Source organism: Patella vulgata, chromosome 2 (assembly GCF_932274485.2).
Source record: "Patella vulgata chromosome 2, xgPatVulg1.2, whole genome shotgun sequence".
Lineage (NCBI taxonomy): Eukaryota > Metazoa > Mollusca > Gastropoda > Patellidae > Patella > Patella vulgata.
Genome location: NC_065880.2, coordinates 26,768,602 through 26,794,929, shown reverse-complemented (window position 1 = coordinate 26,794,929; position 26,328 = coordinate 26,768,602). Strand labels below are relative to the sequence as shown.

At 33.9% G+C, this 26,328-nt stretch overlaps 1 protein-coding gene across 3 annotated transcripts in view; it reads left to right on the top strand.

Moving 5' to 3' along the window:
* Positions 1-1,107: 1,107 nt before the first annotated feature.
* The window catches only part of LOC126809788 (transmembrane protein 135), a 147,561-nt gene continuing 122,340 nt past the window's right edge, over positions 1,108-26,328 (top strand). Inside the window, exons 1-5 of one of the 3 annotated variants that reach the window (XM_050534560.2) lie at positions 1,108-1,307; positions 3,969-4,096; positions 9,265-9,354; positions 11,077-11,169; positions 18,637-18,670. In XM_050534560.2, the coding sequence (XP_050390517.1) occupies positions 1,161-1,307; positions 3,969-4,096; positions 9,265-9,354; positions 11,077-11,169; positions 18,637-18,670 (492 nt within the window). In that variant the 5' untranslated portion in view covers positions 1,108-1,160. The remainder of the gene's footprint in view (positions 1,308-3,968; positions 4,097-9,264; positions 9,355-11,076; positions 11,170-18,636; positions 18,671-26,328) is intronic. The other 2 variants (XM_050534561.2, XM_050534562.2) reach the window with 2 other exon arrangements.

The window sequence follows — 26,328 nt, the reverse complement described above, 5'->3', positions numbered from 1 at the left end:
TTCATTTTTTCCACATTCGAAATTTATACCAACTCTGATAGCAAACTAATTTGTCACCAGTTTATTCCATATGATAGAAAACTTTACATATACCTAAATGTAAAACTGATTCAATATGAACACGAGCTGATAAAAAAATGGCCCTTACATTTTATATGTGAAGGTAGAAGAGCTCCCTCACACAACCTATTGGTCCGCATTTGAACGACCGTATCCTGGAAACGTCTAATGGTACTAAGTATTGTAAACTGCACTGAAGCAACGTAACAACTATACGATAAAAACCATGAAAACTATCGCGTTAGAACACACGTGGTATATAATTTTGACCCCAGTCCGGCTGAATTAGAAATTCTTGATATTTTGCTGAATATCGCACTTCGGGAGTTCTGCTATTAGCATCGTGTCCATTTTTTTTTTACATTGATCAATAAGACTGAAGATTTTAATAAACTAATTAATTCGTATACTAGTTTTTTCCCTCAAGATTTTAATTTTTCATGAGAATTGGGAAGGAAAAAATAATTAATTTTGAGTTAATTATTACTATGCATGAACAATCCACATTCAGTCATTGATTAACATCTTAAAAACAAATAAAAGAAATAACAAAAATTACGGAAAAAAAAACAACAAAGAAAAAAAAAACACACGCTTTTTCGTTAATTATTTATTGCAGAACAGGGCAGAAATTTATCAATAAATTACCACCTAAGCACGGTGAAATGCCCAAGTAAATCAATATTTAGTAATAATTATTAGAATAGCCAGTTTTACTTGCGTTTGACACGCGGTTTATCTTATTGTAATACATTATAATCTGTGTGACCGTTTAAAGACATACATGCGTTAGGAGAATGTCCAAGTCCCTCGTTGGCAACGAACTATCAAAACAAGAGGAGGTGTGCAAGTGCTAAAAGGAGAATCTGATGTCTAGACAAATCAAAATCTATGAATATCCAATGAGGAGTTCTTTATAATAATTATTTATCCAGGGATGTATTATTATTACATGTTGATTCCTACCTGTCTGGCTGGACTTTAAACCACGTGCTGCTGTTGTTGTTTACTTTACAATGATGGGTTCGGGCTGTAATTGCTTGCTGTTCTATGATTGGCTAATATTCCGAAAGTTTCCGTAACTTCCGCTAAATGTCAACATGGCTGTGTTTAGTAAACTGAAAACTTTGAACTATTCTTGCTACGAAATGGGGCATACCTGGGATCCACATTGTTTCTCAGCATCGGTGAATGTTGGCAAGGCAGTGTTTCGAGAATCTTTGAAAATATATGGATCATTATATTTGGTGAGTTTGGTGAAAAACTCCCATGTTTTCAACAAAATTGACCCACAGTGACAGTCATAAACTAAGTTTTTCGTGTTTTTTTTTATTATGTAAACAAATAATTGTGCCTTATCACAGTGTCCCAGTTGCGGAACTTTTATAGTGAAATGGGAAACAGTATTCATAAATGTACATGTATGATTAGTACAGCTGTGAACGTAGGTCTCATTACACTCACCCTGTACATTCAGGGACTCTTAGTATTGAATCCTTGTTAAAACTAAAATTGTCCCCAGTCAATTTTACTGGGCAACTTTTTACTGCTAAACGGTCACGTGTCAGTTCTTGTGAGCGCCTGAACAATGTAAGAAAATAAGACCTTGCTAACCTCGCTAGAACCAGTATGAGCGACACAACACGCTGTTAAAAAATACGTCCCACTCTTCTTACGGCCTTCACTGACTTCATTGAAAGGGTAACGCACAAATTTATGAACTCGGCCATAAGATAAAATGAAATTTAGGTAAGCCTGGGAGCAAAAATTGAAATCTTTGTAAAGTTGAATTTAAATTATTGTAATTAGGCTTGGCAAAGCAATAAATGACTGAAGATTCTCAACTTTACAAAGATTTCAATCTTTTTCTCCCAGGCTTACCTAAATTTCGTTTTATCTTATATGGCCGAGTTCGTAAATTTGTGCATTACCCTTTCAATGAAGTCAGTGAAGGCCGTAAGAAGAGTGGGACGTATTTTTTTAATAGTGTGTTGTGTCGCTCATACTGGTTCTAGCGAGGTAAGCAAGGTCTTATTTTCTCACTAAGATGTTCAGTTACATTGTTTAGGCGCTCACAGGGACTGAAATGCGACCGTTGAGCAGTAAAAAGTTGCCCAGTAAAATTGACTGGGGCCGATTTTAGTTTCGACAAGGATTCAATAGAAGAGTCTGTGAACGTACAGGGTGAGTGTACTGAGACCTACGTTCAGAGCTGAACTAATGTATGATTGGATATTAAAAATTTGGAGAGTCCTAGTTTCAATCGGGCCCCGTTTCAATCTACATGTCGGACAAGTGCCTCCAACTGGAATGCCCTCCTATAGCCCCTACTGGCCCTAGTCCAAAATGTCTAAACCTGTGCCTCGTATGACCAGGGGAGTGTTATAAATGGTATGGTAACACTAAAAATGATAATGTTTGTCTTGACTCAAAGTTTTGTTATCATTCAGATCCTCAGGAATTTCCTGTCTGGTTTCCTTCCTTCGTTAGCCCGATGGATTAGAAATGTAGGATGTTGAACCCCATTTCTTTTCATTTACATTATCCATATCAGTGGTACAGGAATGATGGACTATGAACAGCATCTAACCCACGAATTAAATCCTGAATCCAAAACAATAGTAGACCATCGTCTTAGTTTATTAGCCCAGACATTAATCCCCATTTCATTTTATTCCACAAAACATTTCCTGCACTGTATCTTCATAAATTACCAGTAGAGCAAACCAAAAATACAGAACCTAGTTTAACATTCAGTAAATGATATATTAAAAAAACCAAAACAAAAATGGGTCAAGCGGCCAAGCCCTTAAATTATCAATTAAAAATCCCATACCCTACCGTATCCATTTATTGACAATTTTTCGTTCAAATGACTGCCATGCCATGCCATGCTGCATGTTGACAAATTATCAATTGAATTCATCATACATGTACCTTTGAAAATATGGAATTGAACAGTTTTGGGGTTTTCACAATATTGTAGTTTGCAAGGAATTAATAATCCTTCAAATGATGTTCACAGACTTTAAGAAATGTCATTCTAAAGACTCTTTGGAGGTGTCTCCACAGAATTCAGATTTCCCTAAATAGAGAGGCGAAGAGCTTTCTTTTAATAAGAATTATATAACATCATAACCTGTAGGGCCAGAACCTCCAGTAATTGAGAGGTAAGGGCACTGGACTCCCAACCAGAATTTCACGGGTTCAAATCTCAGTAAATTCGCTATAATCATACAGACAGTATAGAATAGCGCTATAAAATATTCACTTTATTATGGGGCTAGAAGAACCTTACAGGTAGAACATGTAGGGATGATAATATAAAGTGTTGCCTTACCATTCGAATAGGATGAAAACCTGAGGTTCATTTGTGTACATATTGGCATGCCAATAGAATTGAAAATATGGGATTTAACATCAACTTACACGACCAGCAGTTGTGACTATAATATGTTGGATCTTATGATGTGTAGAAAATCAGAACGATAACGAAACTTGAATTAGGTTATTCCAGAAAGTGTCTAAGAAACGGAAGGACGATTTTTATCATGGTGACATCTTCATGTTGTTTGGATTGTAGTGTATCATTACTTTTGTGGATGAAATTCCTGGAGATGATACATGTATGCTAAAATAAATACATCCTCATTATATTCATAAACAATATTATATAATACAAACAACTTTATGGATATCATGGACTGCAACATTTCAATGCTTGATGATGGGGAGAATATCCTCATTGAAATGTTGCAATTAATAAACTTGGTGAATGATATCCACCAAGTATCCTCATTGAAACGTTGCAGTTAATAAACTTTGTGAATGATATTCATAAAGTTGTCTATATATAATGCTTTCACTAAATGCCTTTTATTATAGATATAACAATATTATAATTTCAGATTGCTGCAATTATAAAGAAAAAAGGAAAAGACTATTATTTAAAGAAATTCATTCCTGAAACTCTACGATCTTCCATCTTCCTAACAATAAATGGCCTCATGTTTGTTGCTAGTTTTTGTCTGTGGAGGTATGTATATGGAGTTATGGAGCTTTGTTTAGATAATTTTCATGTGTGACAGACTAAGGGCTCTTGTTTGGTAGTCAATGACTGTCTGACTTATGAAAAATATTGCTGAGAAATCTAATCATATGTTAATATTTACTGGCTTTCAAAAATTAAAGTCTCTGTGCAGCATTTGCATTTTTTGGAAAATATTGTTTTTTCGTTGATGAATCCACACTAAATTGTACTCAAATTGATTATTTAACATTTCAATAAGAAGAAATATTAATCAAAATCCCCCGGCTTGGATTCAGTCAGATTAAAAGGAGGCCCATCAAAAGATTTAGGCAAAACTCAGTGATGATGCTGGCTTGTTTTGACTATATCCTATATATTGCACCATTGTAGTTTGCAAGGATTAATATTCCTTCAAATGTCGTACAGAGACTTTAATGAGGAACATCACAAATGATGGTACAATAAAAGATATAATGTATGTAAACTCACATGCAGCGTACTGTAATTAAGACTTCATAAAGTTTTGGTATGGAAGCATCATAATTCTCTTCCTCGATTGTTCTATTGTAGTAGACCTTTCTCTCCTTCCATGATATGTCCGATTAAACTGGAAAGTCTTTATATACCATATATTCTGGTGTATTACTATTAGACAAATTGTGCAGAATATGAATTATTAAAATAACTTTGGTATTTCATTTTTTAATGCACATTGTTTTCTGTTGCACTGTAAATCATAGGACCTCACTGTATGTATGTCAATCTGATTAAAATACAGATCAGTATTTCGTTTCGTTTTTTATACTTTCGATGGCCTACACTACATGATGATCTGACCAGTTGTTTTGGGAGGTTGCATCAGAGGTCATACGAGCAGCTTTTGACCCTATGGTGTCAGACATTTGATAAACCAATCAGCATTAATGTTTCTAGTGGATTACCCACAGTTCCGTGCACCTCAGGCTAAAAGCTTGCCATAATAAACCGTTTCATTGGCTAATCCTTAACATCATCCAAAACATATCAATCATAACAACTCTTCCAGAACCTAGTGTAGTACAGACAAGTAAAACGAAATTTTGAACTATAAAAAATGAAACGAAATAGGATCTGTGTTTTATCAGATTGTATGTATGTATTACTATAATGGCAGTTGAATGTTCCTGGCCTATGATTGTACATAGGAGTAGAATCAATTGCCTAACCTCATGGACTTTTTTGGTAAATTAAATTATTTGGGGGTACCTATGCACAAGAGAATTACCTATTATTGAAATGAAAATATACCAAATGTTAATCTCGAAATGGCCTGAATAATTTGAACTTTAGCTTTTATATATTTGAAAGCACAGGTCATCTTACATACATTGTACATGTATATATATAAATATAATGTTGAGGCTGTAAATTCATTAAAGTTTTTCAACTTATTTTTCAAATGAACAACTCCTCCTTCTTTTTCAAATGAACAACGCCTCCTTAGAAAATTATAAAAACTCTGCACTATAGTATTAAAGCTGTTTATAATGATAGAATTATGAATAACAAAATACTTGAAATTGATTGGTGGAGGTGAAAAATGATAATGTTAAGAAAGAATTTATATTATAAGAACATTTTCTCCACATGTGTCAACAATCGACCAATCAATAAAACTGTACTGGATCATATGATCATTGATTTTTGAAAGTGTTCTAGAAAAATATCTTTAACTTAAAGAAGGCAAGTCTCTAGCTAAATATCATACACAGTCTCTGATATTGCAAACAAACACATCCTATTGGTTAATTTAAATCAACATTGATGTTGTTATTTTATTGTGAAAAGATGTCCTTCTGATATGCAATATTTGAGACAAAATTAACATTTTAAAATTAGCACACGATTTGCATGCAAAACATATTCCACAGGAGAATACTACCCCAAACGCCAAAGACTGCCATTCAGTTTGGACTCTGTGAGTATTTTGCCGAACATAACTGATTAGAAATTACAGTAAGAACAGAAATGATTGAAAATAAATCAGTTTATATACATTCATATTACATTATTATATGCATTGCGACCCATTTGTGTCCATTTCTAGGTGCCAAAGAATAGAGATTTAGTTCCTTTAAGGAGGTATTAAGGATTTCATAAACAAATTAAATATGAATAATATAAATTACACCTGCTTATTGTCACAAAAAAACAACAATATATCATATTATTCTAAATCTAAATTAGAGAACCACCACTTCCAGTACATAAAAGGCAACACAGTGCAGGGAACAAATGAAATGGGGTTTAACATCCTACTCTTCCGCACCAACTTGGCCAGTGAGGGACATTTTACCTGACAGCAGCACTATGGCCTACTCCGATTTCAAATTCCAACTGTCAAGTTTTCATTTATGTGCACGCCAATGAGTACACAGGACCTCGGTTTGTCATCCCATCCTAATGACTAGACACTGTCTTTACCAGGCCCCCCGTCCTGCATTTCTGACAAGGGGGAACCACACCAGAAATTCCTCAGAACCTTTCTCGGCCAACACTCAGAGCAAACCCGAGACCTCCTGTTTAGAGAGCCAGCGTCTTACTTACTGCGCCATCGCGGCTCCCGTGCAGGGAACAAGTCTCTTGTTGTGTATGACTATGAATCAGTATATCTGAGGCCTCACCAAATTGAATTTCTGTTCTTATTTTGAATTCCAACTCTCAAAGGTTTTTTTACATGTAATCAGAATGTTGTTGGTTTTTTTTTTGTCCCATTCAAACGACTAGACACTGTTTCTTGCCAGGCGTAATTAAATAAAAGACAAGAGCTAAAATAATATCACAACAAAGAAAGCGTATTAAACAAAAAATGATGACATCCAAGCAAAATCAGGAATATATTCACAGCCTTGAATATCCTAGTAGTTGTTTTCCATAAGTATTTGTTTTTGTTTTTACTCTATCCAGTTATTACACTGTAACCCAGGTATCATTTAATCTTGTGTATCTAGCACTAATTTCTTTCACATTCGTTTAATATCAAATCTTTGTTTAAAAATTGATTAAAATCACCAAAAATCCTCTAATTTGTAATTGTGTCCAGTTTAAAGCTGACTGATTAATTTTGATAATGAGTGCCCAGAAGTACAAATTAAACGATTTATGGTGATTTTAAACAGTTTTTATGAATTTTTAAACAAAGACTGGATATTAAACGAATGTGAAAGAAATTAGTGCTAGATACACAAGATTAAATGATACCTGGGTTACAGTGTTAAATGCCACTTAAAGATTAACAATTAAGAGTTTTACAACAAATGATGATCCAAACAAAATCAGAAATGTATTCACAAAAAAAATAACACCATCTTAAAAAAGCAAAGTACATGTACATATTATGAATGTGAAATAAGTCGATAAAATGTCTTAAAAATAACTATTGTTTTCAATATAGGGACACTAAAACTATGTTAGATTATGCGTTAACAATTTCACACTTTATAAATAATATTGATTTCCTTATTTTAATTCTATGATCTGTGATAAAAGAGGAAGCTACATGTATATATAAACATTGTTGTTTTAACATAAAAAATGAAATAATATTACATATCAGAGTAACATATTGTGATATAAGATCAATAACAAAATATGTCTATAAATATATCTTTTAATTTGTACATTACATCTTTTTCCTTTTGAAAGGTACAATCTAGATCATTTACATACTTCAAAAGTCAGTAACATCTACCATTTTAATGTAATGTAACCATTACATTATCAAGCTGATCCGAGTATATAAAAATATCTAACAAAATGGTTTGAAACTGAAAAATATGAAAAATATCCTGTGGATATTTGTATTTTTGATCAGCTCAAAATCCTTTCAAGTATCAATATTGTTATAAATTCGTGAAAACCAATGTCGTTCAATTTTAGTATGAAGTTAAAGCATACTATATTATGGTCATCTACAAATCATGCAAACCACAACATTTCTCAAATACAATGTTTGAAAAATCTTCTTCTTAAACATACATTATGCAAGAGCTAAATCTACGTATTGCATGTCTTTCTTTTTCCCTGAAGTCGTAGCAATCGTGTTGATTGTATCGAAACGTATCCGAACGCACCAGATCGTGGACTCAATAAGGAACCTAGTATAAACAATGGGCATTATTAAAGAATATTGCAAGCATGTGATACTAAAGCGTTAGAATTCCTAAATTAATATTTATATTCAACAATAAGTAAGATTAAATTAAAATCTGATTAATAGAGACAAATTATTCTGGCTTGTATAGATTTATTGCCACTTTAAACTTCGAAAGTTGAATTTGTTACTTTTTCTATTATACTTTTATAAATTGCAATGAAATTTGTCTAGTAGTTTGGATGGTTAAAAAGAACCCTAAGGTACATTGTACCGTGTAATATATGGTGTGCACATAAAAGAACCTTTGACAGTTGGAATTCGATAAAGATTAGGTGGAAACACTGCTGTCCGTGGTAATTTCCCTCATACCGTAACGCATGGTGTATGCCGGTCTTCTTAGGCAGGTTGGTGCAGAAATGTATGATATAATGCCATTTCATTTAACTTCACACAGATTTTATAAGTAAAGGGCACCTGTTGAAAAGTTAAACCAAATTGAGATAAAAACCCATATATTCATAACAGATCGTTGATCTGCAGCACATGCAATCTGAACATGTTGTTAACAAAGGAGAGAAAGGTCTTGCTGGTAGATATTTTATTTGAAATTTATTTTATTGAATGCGAAATGGCTGCTGGTGACTTATTTCCAGACTTGATGTACGTACTGTCATCACCCCCTGTCCATCCTCTCATATACTCGATATTGTTCATCCGATTTTTTTATGAAACATGTTACATTGCCCTAGTTATATCCATGAGATCTCTTTGAGTATAATTCATGAATTATTTTCAGAGCGATTGCCCTTGGGCTAGCAAAAACACAGCAAAAATAAATTATGAATGGGATTGCTGCAATATTTATCAACCTCAAAGTGTATTTTACTGTAAAAAGTTAGATTAAAAGCTAAATATTGGCTTTTACTCTAAAAAGCTACAGTGGTTTTTATTAAGTGAAAAGCTAAATAGTGGGTTTTACTATATGGTGCCTTTTTGAAAGATATTCATGCATCTTTTGTTGTGATGATTTTTATTTCAGAAAGATTATGGGTTCATATTTTTTTTACAATTGCTTTGTGTGTGGTATTCCCGTTTGTTTTCTATCAATTCTCATTGAGAGTAAAAAAAGGTAGTTTTTGACGGATTTATTTTAATGGTGATAGATTAACTAATGAATTCAAGAAAATGATATTTTTATATATGGTGAATGCAATGATTCATTTCATGAGAAATGGAATTTTGGCATCGGTAAATCAGTTTTATTTATTCTTCCATAAATGAGAGTTCAACAGGATTTTACAGCCTGATTTCCCCATTGTAAGTGGTGCTGGTCGGGGAAGACCTGGCAAGGAAAAGCTGTTTGGATGAGATGAAAAAAAAACCCAAAAACGAGGTCCCATGTTGGCAGCGTGTTCAAAATCCCCTGACTTTTGCATGTAAGGAAGAGTAGGGCATAGCACCACTGTCTAGCAAAATTTACCTCATAATATACTGCATAACATGTCTGTCTTCGTTAGCCCAATTGGTGCAGAAAAAAAGGCTACAGAACATACAAAATATTTGTAGTTGAAGTCTGTTAAAGATAATGGAAGCTGACAATAACTTGGGTTGACCTAATTCTTGTTAAAGTAAATGAACATTATTTCACGGTATTGAAATATTTAAATTCTTGATTTCATCAGTTTGTTCAATTTTTATGTGTTTGTTGCTTGTAATATAATCATCTGATTTTATATCTTAAAACTCCATATTTAAGAGTATAAAATTTGATGTTTGTGATCTATCCCTACCACTAACAATATACAATGTGATCACATTCTACACAGTATGTACACTGCACGTTCAGTGCATAATCCTAGACACTCAGTCTTCTAATTCAAAAGATAACCATCAATATACATTCAGGTTTAAAAAAAAAAATGATCAGTAAATTCGATTGAATTAGTCTTAAATTGTCCTTTTTTACCTGTATGATATTGTTCTTCATAAAAGATCAACTGGCACTCTGTCAATGTTCTGAATCTGATTTGTAGAATGTGGTCGTATTGGTCTGAACACCGTAACCATGTGCATCGGTCACAATTCTTTATTTTAAAATGTATATGAATTTAGACTGATACATCATGAGTAACTATTGGACTGTCTCTTGTTGTATTTTTGCTACATGGTGTTTGGTTTCTAGAAATTTCCACAATCTAGAAGTAAAATCTTGGACCCTTTCTTAACCTTGATCAGCTTGGCATCAGTTTTGCTTCCAAATTTTCCCTTCAAAGATATTTCTCAATTTTAAAGTGGTATCAGGTGTTCTAAAAGGAGCAAGCAGTAAACAGCTGGGGGTTGGTAGAAATCCGGACCCAATTTTGTACACGGTACATGATGTAAGAAATTCATTTGTAGGCAAATAATCACATGGGCTATAATATTATCTTTTAAATTTAGAATTGGTCAAATAAATTATGAAATAATTTCGTTAGGTTATAGGATTGATCGATTTTAATCATTTTTAGAACAATTATTTATTTGGAAAGACTAATTTTTAGTGAAATTTGCTGAAGTCTGCCCTTATTTTGATTGTGAAGTATAAACCATTCATGATATCAAAATAATACTTTGTACAAACATGAACCTTTTGTGGTAGTTATTTAGAACCTTTTTGGATTTAATAATTCTGGTGTTTCTTTGGAGACGAATTTGATATAGTTTTTGGATGCTGATGACTGAGCATTTCCGTCTGTAAAATTGGGCTTTAACTGATCATGTTTAAAAAGGGGACCAAGTAGGCCAAACTTCAAATTATCCAACAATTTTTTTGGGTTTAATTTTCTACATATCTTTTATTTCTTATCTTTAGGAAACTATTTGGCCGTTTCTATCATGTCACTAGTGCATTTCTACCAACCCTCACTGCTGCCTTGGCTGCAATTGTTGTGGAAAGGAAATCAAGGTATGTTTCTGTCATTCCTGCAACACTCCTTCCATTATGTCATCCATCTAACCTCTCCATTCTTCCATTTCTCACATAACAACTATAATAATTAATATGTCATTTCTGAATAAAATGAACAAATTTAATTTTTAAATTCTTAAAATAACTCATGACTCAACAAACATAAATAAATGTAAAGCCATTTGGGTACAGTAAATACTTTTAAACTTAAAGTTGGAATTAGTTTTTTTGTTCCTTATTTAAATAGAAATAGAACACCAGAGCTGACCACTCTTTCCTCAATGCACTTACTTCCAAGATTGAAGTTGGATAAAAGAAAAATGGTTATTATAGTTAGATTGTGGGGAGTTGGGTGGCCGAAAGATCTACAGACCTGTCATTCAGTCAAGTGTGGTGGTTTTGATCGCAAGCTTTCACCAGTAGTAGGGTCATTTACCTATCCTCTTTGTAATCTGGGTATCATCCTACAAGCAATTTATGGAAATAAAGACATTTAAGAGAGGACATTAAACCCAATTTTTCTTTCTTTTTCTCCCTTTGTGTGCTTTGAACGATCATGTTAGCTAAATGTAATGTAAAATATTTATTTTTGCAGAGAAAAAAAATAATGTCCTTTATTTCACCTAGCTTTATAATTTACATAACATTTCACATATCAGAATGTAAATACTACTTGAAGCTATTAATAATCTTCTATGTTTTAATACAATATGTTAGATCTAAATATATTCAGGCGGAGACACAGAATCAAGAAATAGAAAATACTATCTCGATTTATACATTTTTTTTATCCCATGGTTATTTTTTCTCGATTGATACTTTTACGTAGACACGAAGTAGATAAGGGGACCACCTTTACGTCTTAACTTTGATATACTAGTGTACATACAATCCTAAGATTACTCTCACCACATGGGGCATTTATTGTATGTATACATGTGTGCATGCTGGGAAAAGGTCTTAGAAAGGCAATTCCTATCCCACTCACACAAAAAAATGGTTTAAGTCAGAAATAGTGTTGCAATATTCGTCATTCTCAGCAGACGATATTAACAAGCCAGCGCCACCTATCTTTTGATGGGTTTCCTAGTGAATCTAAGCCCGAAGAGGATCTACCATTGATATTATGGTATTGATTTCTTAATGAATTGATACATAATCAATCTGGATTAAACCGAAGAAAAATTAGTTATTGTCCAAAAAATGCAAAAGATAATCAGTGGCTTTAAGATAATTATGCGGATCACATGGTTAAGTGGGTAAGACGCTGGCTAGCTAGCCTGGAAGTCGGGTGTTCGATCCCTGCATTGGCCAAGAAAGTTCATCCAGATTTTCTGGCGTGGTTTCCCCTTGTCAGTGATGCATGATGGAGGGCTTGACAAGGACAGCTGTCTAGTCCTTCGGATGATATGAAAAACCGAGGTCCCGTGTAGATATTGGAATGCACGTAAAAGATCCCCTGGCAGTTGGAATTCGATATAAGAGTAGGCGATAGTGCCGCTGCCCGGGCAAAATTTCCCTCATAGCACACTGTATGGCGTATGCCCGTCTTCATTAGCCCAGTATAGGAGCAGAACAGTAGGACGTTAAAACCCCATTTCATTTCATTTCATTTAAGATAATTATGCATTCAAACATGTAAAAGAATTTATTTTTATTTACACAAGTCAAGATTCAAATTGAACACAGAAAGGATGTTAACCTTTTGCCACGCAGACCATTTATAACAGCGAAAGAGCTGAGAGCAATCAGAAAGATTTGACATTTTGAAGTTTTTAAACTAAGTGCATCAGACTATTTAACTAAAGTGAATCATAAATCATAGAATTTTTTTTTGTTCTGATGATGGATTACTAGAATCTGTTTTAAGAAAAGATTGCGCTATCTTGACTATCAGAGTCTCAGTTATGATAAATCTGATGCATTACTATAGTGTCATGGTTCAAAGGTACGCAGATTTTTCAAGACCCAAGATGCAATATTCAGATCAAAATAACTGTTAAAATAAACAATATCATATTTGTTTTGGAAACTGTTCATAATTTTTTAAAAACAAATATTCCTTTCTCATTTTTGAATTTTTAACATTGCAATATTTTTTTTCATTTTATGTCTTCAAAGTTAAAGGTATATAATCGCATAAATAGGGCTGTTGTTTGGATTGGTTTTAACTATATATTCAAATAGGGCTTTATAAGATAAGGCAAAAATAGGGCTGCTGTTTGGATAGGTTAAGTTTATTAAATAGGGCTTTAGTTTTGGTAGGTTAAGTTTATAAACAAGGGCTGTAGTTGTTGTTCTTAGCGTTTAACGTCCGCTTCCACCGAAGGTGATATCGCAGACAAGTTCATTTTTTAATGATCTTAGCGCACGCGTAGGGGTCTTTGCTGTGGGAGGAAACCGGAGTACCCGGAGTAAACCCACGAGGTTGAGAAGCCACATACGCTCACACCTGGGATCGAAACCACAGCCGCAAGCCAGAGGTGACCGGCCAACTAGAGGGCTGTAGTTTGGGTAGGTTCAGTATATAAAAATGGCTGTAGTTTGGGTAGGTCAAGTTTTATAAAATAGGGCTGTAGTTTGGATAGGTTAAGTTTATAAAATAGGACTTTTGTTTGAATAGGTTAACTTTATAAAATAGGGCTGTTTGGATAGGTTAACTATATAAAATAGGGCTTTATGAGATAAGGCAGTTGTTTCGATAGATTAACTGTATAAAATCCATCATATGACGGTGAGGTGGTCCCAGGTTTGATCCCGGTGTTGACCTAGAAAGTTCCTTGAGATTTTCAATCGTGGTCAGTTTTGTCAGTGGTGTAGGTCTGTAGGATAGGTGCATAGGCGTACGAGCTGGGGGGTCTGGGGAGGCGGCCGCCCCCCCCCCCCATTTTGGGCACTAAATGCTGGGAAAATTTGGGCACACAATTGTACTTTGTAAAAGTTGTATAAAAAAAATATTGTGTTCTTGAATGTGTCCAATTTAACAGCGAATTTATTATTATTATGTAACATACTGAGAACCTAACTACATTTTTTGGGCACCAACCACCACCACCCCCCCCAGTTAAAAATTTACCCGTACGCCTATGGATAGGTGGACCTTGCAAGGAACAGTGTCTACTTGTTCTGATAGTACATAAAAACTGGGGTCCTGTGTATATGTTCACGTACATGTAAAATAATCCTTAGCAGTTGGATTTCAATGAAGGGTAGGAACAAACACTGCTGTCTGGGCAAAATTTCCCTCATTGTAGCACACTGCTTGGTGTATGACTGTGCAAAATAAAGTAGGCCATTAAACACCATTTCATTTCATTTGTTTATAATTAAACCATTAAATTTAAACCATTTAATGAGATCTGCAATGTTTTGTCGTAATATGAGGCGATTGTTTCCTTCTGGTAATTTAAACTTAGACAATAGAATATCTATTATTGTAGCTAATCACTCCAATTGACATGTAACTAATTTGAAAACGATAGGAAATGTCTCCTCGGCTCTACGTATTCAAAGTACTGGTTTCCGTTGTAGTACGACAAAAGTATCAAGTTATTCAATATTTAACACCAGTAAATAGCAGAATTATATAAGTATTAGGTGTCATGCATGTTACAGGATATGCTGGAACTTTTTAAAGTTGCATTTGAATGTGATTGACACTTCCCACACATTTCTGAGCTGAGTCGCGTGGGCTGATTATTGAAATATTTAACACAAGTAAATAGTAGAATTATATAAGTATTACTATCATGCATGTTACATAATATGTTTGCACTTTCTAAAGTTGCATTTAAATGTGATTGACACTTCCCACACTTTTTTTGGGCCCAGGTAGAACCTTCTGGATTATTTAAATCTGGTTCTTACTTGTCAGCAATCACATCTACATTGTTACAGATCAAGTGAAAAACCACGATGCTTTTTATGAATTGATAGTGTACATAAAAGATCCCTTCGCAGTTAGAATTTGGAAACACTGGAATCTTAGTAAAATTTCTTTCTACACATCTATCAAAATAAATAAAAATTCTCAAAGTAACTAGGTAGTTGGATGACTGAGTGGTCTATTTAGATAAAGAAAAGTCTGTAATTAAAGATGCATAATGTGATATCTAAATCTGCCTCTTTAATTTGGCTTCATTAAATGTTATAGTTATATATACTATTATTTAGACTTTTACAATGTATTAACATGACAGGCCCATAATTAACTCTCTAGAGCATCGGATGGCAGATATTTAAATGAATTAGAACACCCCAAGTTTTAAAAATTTAACTATAAAATGGATATTCAAGGCTAAGTCTTCTTTTTCCAGTACCGGCACTATGATAATAAACAATCTAAGCTACATCTTCCAACACCCATAACTTTGCTCAGAATAAGAGGAATTTGAATGATATTTTCAATATATTCATTTTTCATATCTACTTTTGAACTATTATTATAGCAAGAACGGTCTGCTCTTTATCTAAATCTTACATAATGCATCTTTAAGTGTAGTAGCATGATTTAAATTCCCAAGCTTGTATGTGAGAAGGAGTAAGGTTACCTGCATACCGTTGTTCATTTTCTCTGGTCCTTTAGTTTCTTTCGCATCCTAAAGAACCTGGGAGATTATTGAAATAAAATTGTACCATATGTTAATCCCAAAATAACCTAGTTTGTGTTGAGTGGAGATTAAACACTCTCTTTGGGAAATTGGATGGCCAAGTAGTCTAACAAGTGCGAATTACAAAATAAGGTTTATCATGGATGCAAATGTCATGGTTTCAAAACCCAAGCTTGTATGTGACAAGCAGTACAAGGGTTGCCTGCGTAACTTTGAGAGAAAATTAATTGTTGAAATAAAGAAATAGCCTTTTTGATAGTCCTGAAATAACCTAGATTGGGTTGAATGGACGTGGATATGAACAGTATGTAGTCATTTGGATGGGATGAAAAACTAGTCCCTGTATACATGTTGGTGTACACGTAAAAGAACCACTGACAGTTGGAATTTATGAGAAGTAAGTGTAAATGCCGTTGTCCAGGCAAAATTTGCTTCCACAACACACTGTATGCATTAGCATTAGCCCGGTTGATGAAGAAAAGTAGCACACTAAACTCCATTTCATTTCATTTCGTTCTTAACAACGTATAGTCGAAGATGTAACAACTGTATATTAAGTAGCTAGGGATATCTCTAAGTTACTTACGGTAACTTTGAACTTCCAGTTATTATAAATCTGAATCATGCTATAGATATTTCAAATTTTACAATTATGGAAAATACAATTTTTACATTGCCATTAAGATTAAAAATAAATATATGTTATAAAAGACATTACAAAAGAAGCGTTGATTTTAAAAATACTTTGAATTCTTGAAGGTATGACTTAAACTATTTTATTTCACACAATCTAGGCAGTTTAGTAATCTGATTACTGCCCTTGATGTAGGACATGATACTGTGTGTATATATATATATATAAAACTAGTATACAATAAGCAAAGTGACATGTAGAGTTGCGAGTTTATCATGAAATCTAGAAAGAAACAAAATAACAACCCATTGTTTTCTTGTCAACTCATAGACAAACAGTAACAAATTAAGAATATTGAGATTTGGGAGAAAATCCCTCCATAATGATAAAATTGAAACGCGAGACTTATTTCTGTCACCTGCAGACACCTGTGATATTTGATCATTTAATAAATTACCTGAAGTTTAATATAATGTCACTGTTGTTGGTTTTTTATATTTCATGGACTAAAATCAGTCATGGATATTGTTAGTGTTGGGGGCTATGGTATTTCACAGTAAGGACTGAGTCACACTAATGGATTTGTCATTAGTTTTGCAGGGAAAAGCATCCTAAATAATGGTATGGTCACATGCCTTTGTTTATGACATATTTTTTATATGAAAACTTACTTCAAAATAAAGTATTGAAACTCATTAAACAAGTATATAAAACTTTTAAAATTTCAATTAACACCTGAAACAGAAATGAAATGGGGTTTAACGTCCTACTGTTGTGCTCCGAACTGGGCTAATGAAGACGGGCATACGCCATATGGTGTGCTATGAGGGACATTTTGCCCGGACAGCGGCACTACGGCCTACCCTTATATCGAATTCCAACTGTCAAGGGATCTTTTACGTGCACGCCGATGTGTACACGGGACCTCGGTTTTTTGTTACATCCGATTGACTAGACAGCTGTCCTTGTCAGGCCCTCCGTCCTGCATCACTGACAAGGGAGAACCACGCCGGAAAATCTGGATGAACTTTCTCGGCCAATGCAGGGATCGAACAGAACTATTCTACTGTACAGAAACCTTTACAATCTAGGTGCCGCTTTTTTTGCCACCTCCCCTCTTCAAAACAAATATCAGATATTTCTGTATTAATAAAAAGTTGTTTTCAGTACCGGTAATAGTAATCCATATGATTTACATTAACCCCTCCCCCCCCCACACACACACAAAACACTTCTCTTAAACCCTTGTCAAATTGCGACCCTCTACACCCATATTCCTGTAACAAAATACTTCTTTAAAACTAACATTTTCTAGTTAATTTGACACTTTTTGATAATCTTTGCTTTACTGATAACGTAAATAAATTCTGCTTTTTTTTTCTCAAATCTTTTTTTTACTACCTAATTTATATGAATCATGTTTGTTGCTAACATGGGTGCACATTGCTCTATTGTATACCATTTCTACCCTTTCGCCCGAATTCCTCCTTTCTGGGATAGGCACCTATACTAACTATAATCTTGAACTAACTGTTAGTTTACTTATTATTTTCAATATGTATTTTATTGTACTCAATTCTGTAGAATTTTATTAGAATGTGGAATTAAAAAAAGAAATTATTTACATATTTTTAATGTTGCCAAGATTTAAGAAAAAAATTGTTTCTCTCTTTTATTTAACTTTAAAGATAAATATTTAATATATGTGTCAATGTTTTAGAACAAAAAACAAAGAAATATTTTTTATTGTCACCAAATTTATCAAAATATTTGAACATTTTATCTAACTCTTACGCAAAATATTTGATGTTTCAAAAAACATTTTTTAGGCCAATAATGTTTGAAAAAAAATAATTGAACAATTTATTTAACTCTTAACAATAAAGTATTTGTATTTTACTGTTTGAGAGAATTTTTTTTTTATTTAACCCCAAAACCAAATATTTAATAAGGTTCAATATTTTAGAATGTGAAATAAAGGATATTTTTTTATTTTGATTTTTTTTTCCTTGTTAGTTGTAAATAAGAATTATGTGAGAAATGTTTGTTTTGGGAATGTTTTTATATTTTATCACGATAGTTAAATCAACCTGTGGATCGTTTACTCGTTAGGTCTAGTTTAGTCACAGGTGCATGTAAAACATGCAGGCATCACCGTACACAAATACTCACATCGTTATGTTTGCCTCTCTGACGTGATTTTCTGTGTTTCTTTTCCAGGCGTGGATTGTTAGCTGTTTACGTAGCAAATTTGGTGAGTTGTAGATTATATCCTATGTGGGGAGGAAATGTGTGTCCATGTCGCATTTTCAAACTCTGTGTCAAACAACGCACACGTTTGTTATATTTAACATGCCCGACAATCGGAATGTAACATCAATAGTTACAAGGACTTTTCAAGTGGATTTTTAGCTTTTAAATTTGATTTTTATTTCACACAAAAAAATTTTGATTGACAAAACATGGTATAACTTGATAAATATAACAAAATCTCTTTAATGCATGTGGCATTTATCAGAATTGAATAATTCTGCTACAATTTTATTGATTTATTGATATATTTTTGGTTTAATTACACATGTATTAGTAACAGGTTTGTAGGAAGTGAAATGGGGTTTAATGTCCAATTTTCTGCACAAACTGGGATAATGAAACAGGCAATTTTGATTGGACAGCAGTGCTACAGCCTATTTTTTTTTTGATTACAACTGTTAAGGGTTCTTTTACCTGAACACAGGATCTTCGTTTTTCATCTCATGTGAATAGGTTTGTAGGAATTCTTTGATTGATTCATAAAGCAAATCATATCCAGTCTTTTACATGGAGTTAAAATCCTGTATTATTTATTACAGCCTTTTACAGGTTAGTATATCCTACAAACCTGTCTTGAATGCAGAATTTTAAAGAGAAAAAAAGGGTATTGTTTCATGTATATGTTAGTCCCGAAATAACCTATTGTTTTTAAATGGATGATACCACTCATTTCTGTCTCTCTTGATTGGAACAATTTGGTTTAGATAACAAATTGATGTTTTCCCAAAATAACCTATTCTTGCGAAATGGAAGATACAAGATCACAGCAATTTGAAACAATTTGATTTTAAAATAATAAAAGTATATACAATATTTTCCTTTGTCCCCAAATAACCTATTCTTCCAGAGTGGACGGCACAACTCATTTCTGGCTCTCACGAATCAATCATTTTTTTTTAAAACCATACCCTGTGCAAAAAATGTCTTGTTTAATCAGTTTCTATTCAGTTTAACAGATTGAATGTTACGTTGGACCTTTATGAAAAACCATTACCACTGAAGACACAAGATGTCTCTAACGTCGCGGGCAAAACTTAGATCTAATTACTTTTTACCGTAATCATCCGCCTCGGTATTTACTATCGGGAGTTTTAACAAAGATGCTAAGATGTTGAAAAAGATTAGAGAAAACTCTTCAATCAATACCCTTGTGCTCGGAAATGATCAGTTTGCGGAGTATGGATTTGATCAGAATTGGACGTAAAAAGTCCAAATTGAATTGATATCGTATTCCCCTTTTTAAGGGCGGTAGATAATTACGTCGGTGAAGCGAATAAATGATAACATTTAAAAACCGTAAATGTCAACTGACCTTTGATTACCGGACGGTCGCAAACATGGCACAATTTTGATTCAAATAATTACTTTGAAGGCAGTGCTTGTAAAAATTCAAGTTTATCTGACGTGGATTTATTTATTTGGTATTTAACACTGATTCGTTGACAGTTGTCACAGATTTCCTCCCCTCAGTGTGGGAATTTGCCCAGGTAATTGGTATAAATTGTGTCAAATAGCTGAATAAATTAAATATCTATCTATTATTGTAACTCTTGTTAAAACACCATTTTTCATTGCCATTTTTGTTTTGTTTTTGTGTTTGTGTACTCCCTGTTTAAATAGTTTAAAGGGACATTTGGTTGAAAGCCATTTAACTTTTTAACTACGGAAAATATTTTTACATATCTGTAGTGTACGGAATACTTTTATTTCATTTAATCTTTAGGAAAATAGCCATGGTGCCTAAAATTATTGGCAAAATCCTAAAGATATTTCCTATTCAAATATGCATTTTTTTCTTTTCTAATGTAGATCTGTATGCTTTTTTTTTTTTCAAATTTCACGCTTCAAAGATTATGAATTATCTGTACTTAAAAAAAGTCAGTAAATAGCAAAATATTGTATATCATATACATGTCAGCCATGAAAGCATAGACAAAAGTTCTTGGTTACCTTTTTATATGCCCACATTGAAATGTTGTCGTATATTGTCATCGCCTTTGTCTGTCCGTCCATCTGTTGGTCCGGTGACTACAATTGCTTGTGGATGCTCTAGAGGCCGCATCGATTTCTGATAATTTCTTCCAGAGTTATGACTCTTGATCGCTTCTAAAAATCTTGTGGACACTCTAGAGGCTAAAGTTAATATCCGATTGACTTTAAAGTTATACACAGTGTTTATGGTCATGAGGCGAAGAAGCCTTTTGGTTTTCAATGATTTCCGATATGACCCTTGATCACTTCTAAAAATCTTGTGGTCACTCTAGAGGCTAAAGTTAATATCTGATTGGCTTTAAAGTAAAGTTATACACAGTGTTTAAGGTCATGAGGTGAAGAAACCTTTTGATTTTCAAAAATTCCGAGTTTTGGCCCTTGATCGCTATGAAAAATCTTGGGAACACTCTAGAGGCTAAAGTTAACATCCAATTAACTTTAAATTTATACACAGTGTTAAGGTCATGAGACGAACAGGTCTATTGATTTTCAATGATTTCCGATAATTGCTGCCAGAGTTATGCCCTTGATCACTTTGAAAAATCTTAAGGATGCTCTAGAGGCTAAAGTTAATATCCGATTGACTTTAAATATATACACACGGTTTAAGGTCATGAGACGAAAAAGCCTCTTGATTTTCAATGATTTCCAATAACTTGAACAACTAATTTCATGATATTAAACGTATACATGTGGCAGAACTAGAAGCCAAACAAATTCTAATGATTTCTGATAATTACTTAATGGGTTGTTATTCTTAATCAGAATTTAGTGTGTTGTAAATGTTTTCATTCGACACCCCTTATTGACTGCTCAGATGACTTATAGCTGCTGTGGGCATATTATTCGTTGCCTGGCAACCTATCTTTGGATATCTGAGGTAAGGGTGTCTAGTTGTTGGGATGGAATAAAGAAACGAGAGCCACCCATGCACACTTTGAAACTCAAAGAAGACAAATGTGAGACACTGCTGTATGGGCAAAATCTCCCTCTTCCTAGCTGTGATCATAGTAAATAAAAATACTATAAGTTAGTCTCTAAGTTGTGTATTGAGAAGAAATCCAGCGTCTCTATCCTGGCCATTTGTGCTTTTGAAAGATGTAAAAGATAAAATAAAATCATTGGCTCTTAGTCTTATGCTGAATTTTACTTGAAATTGTTGATAGATTTGACATAAAACAGATGTGTTAGGGATTTTATTTAATATCCAATAGACGAAAACAAATGTCCTATCAAATCGCAATTGAATTGAAGCAGATATAATAAAATAGTTGAAATGATCTGTGGAATATTTTATTGGATGATGGAATTATCGGAAAATAAATATCCAAGATACTATTACAAAGTATAATTTATTGTACTATACATGGCATCAGGTATTCTCACTGGCTGCGCAAGTGTCTGAGGTACCTCCCCTGCGAAATTAGCTGCTAGTGTTCAAAGTGCTAAAGTTTATAGCAAATGTAAGCAAACAGTTTGCATGTGTTTTGTTTACGCCTAAGTTTAGGTAATTTCTATTTTTTGTCTAAATGTCCTTTTAAAAACGACCTTGTAAATCAACTGTTGAGTGACCTTTTAACTGCTAGCAATTCATTTATCATGTTTGAAATATTTGTAATTATGAGTTTCTGACTGTGACAATAGAAAGATAATTACTAACCACCAACCAGCCCATTTCCTCTACATATTTCTCTCTTAAAACATGACAACTATGCTGACATTTTTATAAACTGTTTAAAACACTATACTGCTATCTTATTATGTAGGGTCGGGCTGATATCCATACGCAGTTTTCATAACACTCATATGGAATTGGTTATAACGTACTACTTTTCAGCATACACCATGAAATTTGCTATTAGTAAAACTTTACCGGACAACAGCATTTCTGTCTAATTTTTAACAAATTCCAACTGTCAAGGGTTCTTTTGTGTGCATACCAGCATGTCCCATCCAAGTGATACAACGGTTCTTTTACGTGCATAAAAAATGTCCCGTCCAAACGACTGCATGTCCCGTCCAAACGAATGAAGACTTTCCTTGCCAGGCCCTCCTTCCTGCACCACTAACAAGAAGAAACCAATTAGGGAAAATCCCAGGAAATAAAAACATCACAGCGCATTTGTTGTGACATATTTAGAAATTTGTTGGAAGCCTAGTCTATAAAAAAGGCCATAAGTGCAAGAGTATGGAATGATTCTGAAATGTTTATTAATACAAATTTTATTGCAAAATTTGAAATTTTAATTTAGTTTGTGGAACAAGTATTTGACTTTATTGCAGTGTTAGGGCTAACCATAATATTATTTCTGTCTGAAAAAAAAAAACCATTTCAAATTTAATCACTACACATCTTTTCTTTTTGCTGCAAAAAGCTCAAAGAGTTTCGGTGTATATTTAATCCAAATTGTCGTTAAAAATATCGACAAAAAAAGCAAACCACAGTAAGAAGGGGTACACATAAAGACCAGATTGTAGTTTCTGTGGTGACCTTGAGTAAATTTGCGTTCATTCATCGATGGTGCAGGAAAGAAATATGTTTGTTTTGTCCAGTCGATAAAACAAAAAAAAGTTGTGAAGAACAGGTAGAGGCAGAAAGAAAATAAACAAACAAACATGTTAAATAATAAACAAAAATGTTGGTAAATATCACCTTTTATGTGGTTTAAGGAGCTAAACATCTTTGATTTAGGTCAAAATAAAGGAAAAGAAATGAATGGTGTTTAACGTAGCATCAATGGATACTTTGGTCATTTGGAGACATAGGTCATATGCATTTCTTTGTTTCTATGTTACATGACCAATGCTAAGAAAGATAATTTTGCACAGATATTGTTTTGTTTCCACCTACTTGCATTTATACATCAAAGTCAAATTCTTTGAGTTTTTGTATGCGTATTCCTGAGTCCTCTGGGGGTGGCACTAGTGGGACTGACAAGCAAAGTGTTGCCTAGTATTTTAGATGAGACACATTGGTAGTAGAGTGTGTAAAAGATCCTATCACAATTCGAATTATAAGAAAAGAGTAGTCAGAAACTCCACTTAAACAAATGTACATGTAACAATAGAAACAAAAATAATGACCATATGTTAGACTCAAAAAGACTAAGATGGCAAACTTTTTTATTCGTTTCAATTATATTGACCTAAATAAAAGAGGTCCTGCTTCTTTAAATAACTGAAGTGGCCTAAAAAATCTTACCAAGCAAGGGTTAGACTGTGATTTTCTCAAAATGGAGTACGTAATACAATGTTATTGTCAAGTGATCGCTGTGTCACCATACGATGAGAAATGTCAATTTGTTTAGGGATTTTGTTGGAGGAGAACCTGACCTGTTGTGTAGGCTCTATACCCGCTTAAACACGGCACGGTTTTGTAAAATATTTCAAGTATTAAGAAAGGTGTGACAAAGATTTGCCATTCCAATTGTTTCTAAGATCTAAGTTTATCCAGTAGAGTTATTTTGTGGTATTAAGTTTTAATGTTACCTTAACTTGACAAGTCAGATCATTGCTCATTATTGCAATGAGTACAGTAGCAGGTAGGAGCTAGTGGTTTGAGGTCTGATTCCACAGTGGTCTTCCAGACAATAACTAGGAAAAGTAGAAACTTGCTCCTATATAGTATATGGTTTTGTAATCTTTCCAATTGCAGCCAATGGCCAAAGATTAGTTTAATTGGAATTTCTTCCCCTTATTGCATTGAGTGATTAGACAGAAATCTTTGGAGAGAACATTGACTCTGTGGACAAATATTGTTGCACCGGTGTTCGTCACAGTCCACAATTTCTTGTGAATGCATTAATCGTCCATTTTTTGTCTGATCTTGATGAAGCTTGTTATGAATTTAATCCATGAGATCTGGGACAAGTTATTCACTGAGTTAGTGCCCTGTACATGGTTCACTAAGGATGCGGATAAATGATTATTCAATAAATAAAATGCTTAGATTTTCCCCATTTGACACAAAAAAAAACAGGGAGTGAACACATACCCTCCCCTAGAACCCACCTAGTGCTTCAGGTCCCTTAAAAAATGGCCCTTTAACCATTGTAGGGAACCTGGGGCCTTGACCATATGGTGGCCCCAACTTAATACAAGTGACCAGAACTTAGGCAGTATTATTCCACAAATATGGGGAGTCTTTGATACGGAGAGTCAAATCCATGAAGGCCGTAATGTTACGACATAGTAAACGACCGGTGTCGATTTTTGACAGACTTCGAACACTGTAAGCACCATACAAGATTAAATTCAGAAATCAGACTATTTCATGTGATCATGATGTGATGTATGCATGGAAAATTATATAGCTAACTAAATTATGTACATCAATCTAAGCCAAAATTCGCTACAACACTCAGTCTTTCAACCGTCTGTATGAATATCATGGCATTAACAGGTCCCTGTAAGAGTTTGATGATCTTTTCTTGCCTATGGCAAATTTTGCAATGGTTTCTTCAAAATTTATGGTGTGTAGTATATCACTCTCAGAGGCCAGTCGCACCAAATATATGAGCCTATTTCGACCCATCGTAGATTACCCCGAATTCTCAGATGTCAACTGCAACATGGGCCTACCATGGATTTAAGGGACATCAACATCCAAGACTAGCAGAAGGAGTCCTCGGTCCGACCATGCTCTCATTGCTTTTTGTGCAACTAAGATTTTTTTGTGTGTGTGTGTGTGGTGGGTGTTTGGGGGGCCCTGATGCCTTGGCCCCACTGTGTTTCATGGTTAGTTAATCTGGTGATGCCCTGATTTAAAAGTAGCAGGATTTGAATTGTCAACCTTGTGAATTGTCAACTGTCACTGTTTATAGCTACAAAATGTAAATGGACCAATAAATTGGAAAAGTTACTCAAGATGAATTTCAGAAAGATCTCTACTGCTGTCAGCCTAATCAGACTGCTGTCAACTCACCCAGTTGCTACTGTAGCCAGTAACATATAAACATATGATCATAGACCACTATATCAATATCAGACTTCCTTTGATAAGGTCACATAGTTAAAATTCTGGTAAACAACATTTGAGAAATGATATCTAGTATTTCGGCTAAATGGTTATTTTCAGTAATGGCATTTAACAATTAACAGTGGTTTATCCTGATCTGTCTGGGTCTTGGAAAAAACTGGATTGTGTCTTGGACTGTAATGGAATAACTGTTTATTGTTTGTAGAACCTTGGGGAGGAGGGAGATCAATGGTATGAAATATCCAAGTTAAATGTATGCAATATGGAAGTTAATTGCTTGTTTCCAGTAATTATTAATAACAGTTGATGTCTTGGTGACAGTTAACAATTAACTCTGGATGTGTCTGGGTTTTGCTAAAACCTGGGTTGTGTGTACCACTAAAATGGAATAATTGTTTGGGAGACCTTTCCGGGAGGGGGGGGGGGGTAAATGGTATGAAATATGAAATATCTAATGGTTGTTTAACAATTAACACTTGATAGTCTGCCCTTATCTGACTGGATTCTGCCTAATCTTGGGTTATATGCAGGACTGGTCGTGCGTTAATTATAACCTCACATATTTTGCCGTGATGTATCTAGACATCGCCAGTATATGATAGTCTATCTATGAGTTGAAGATGAAGTAT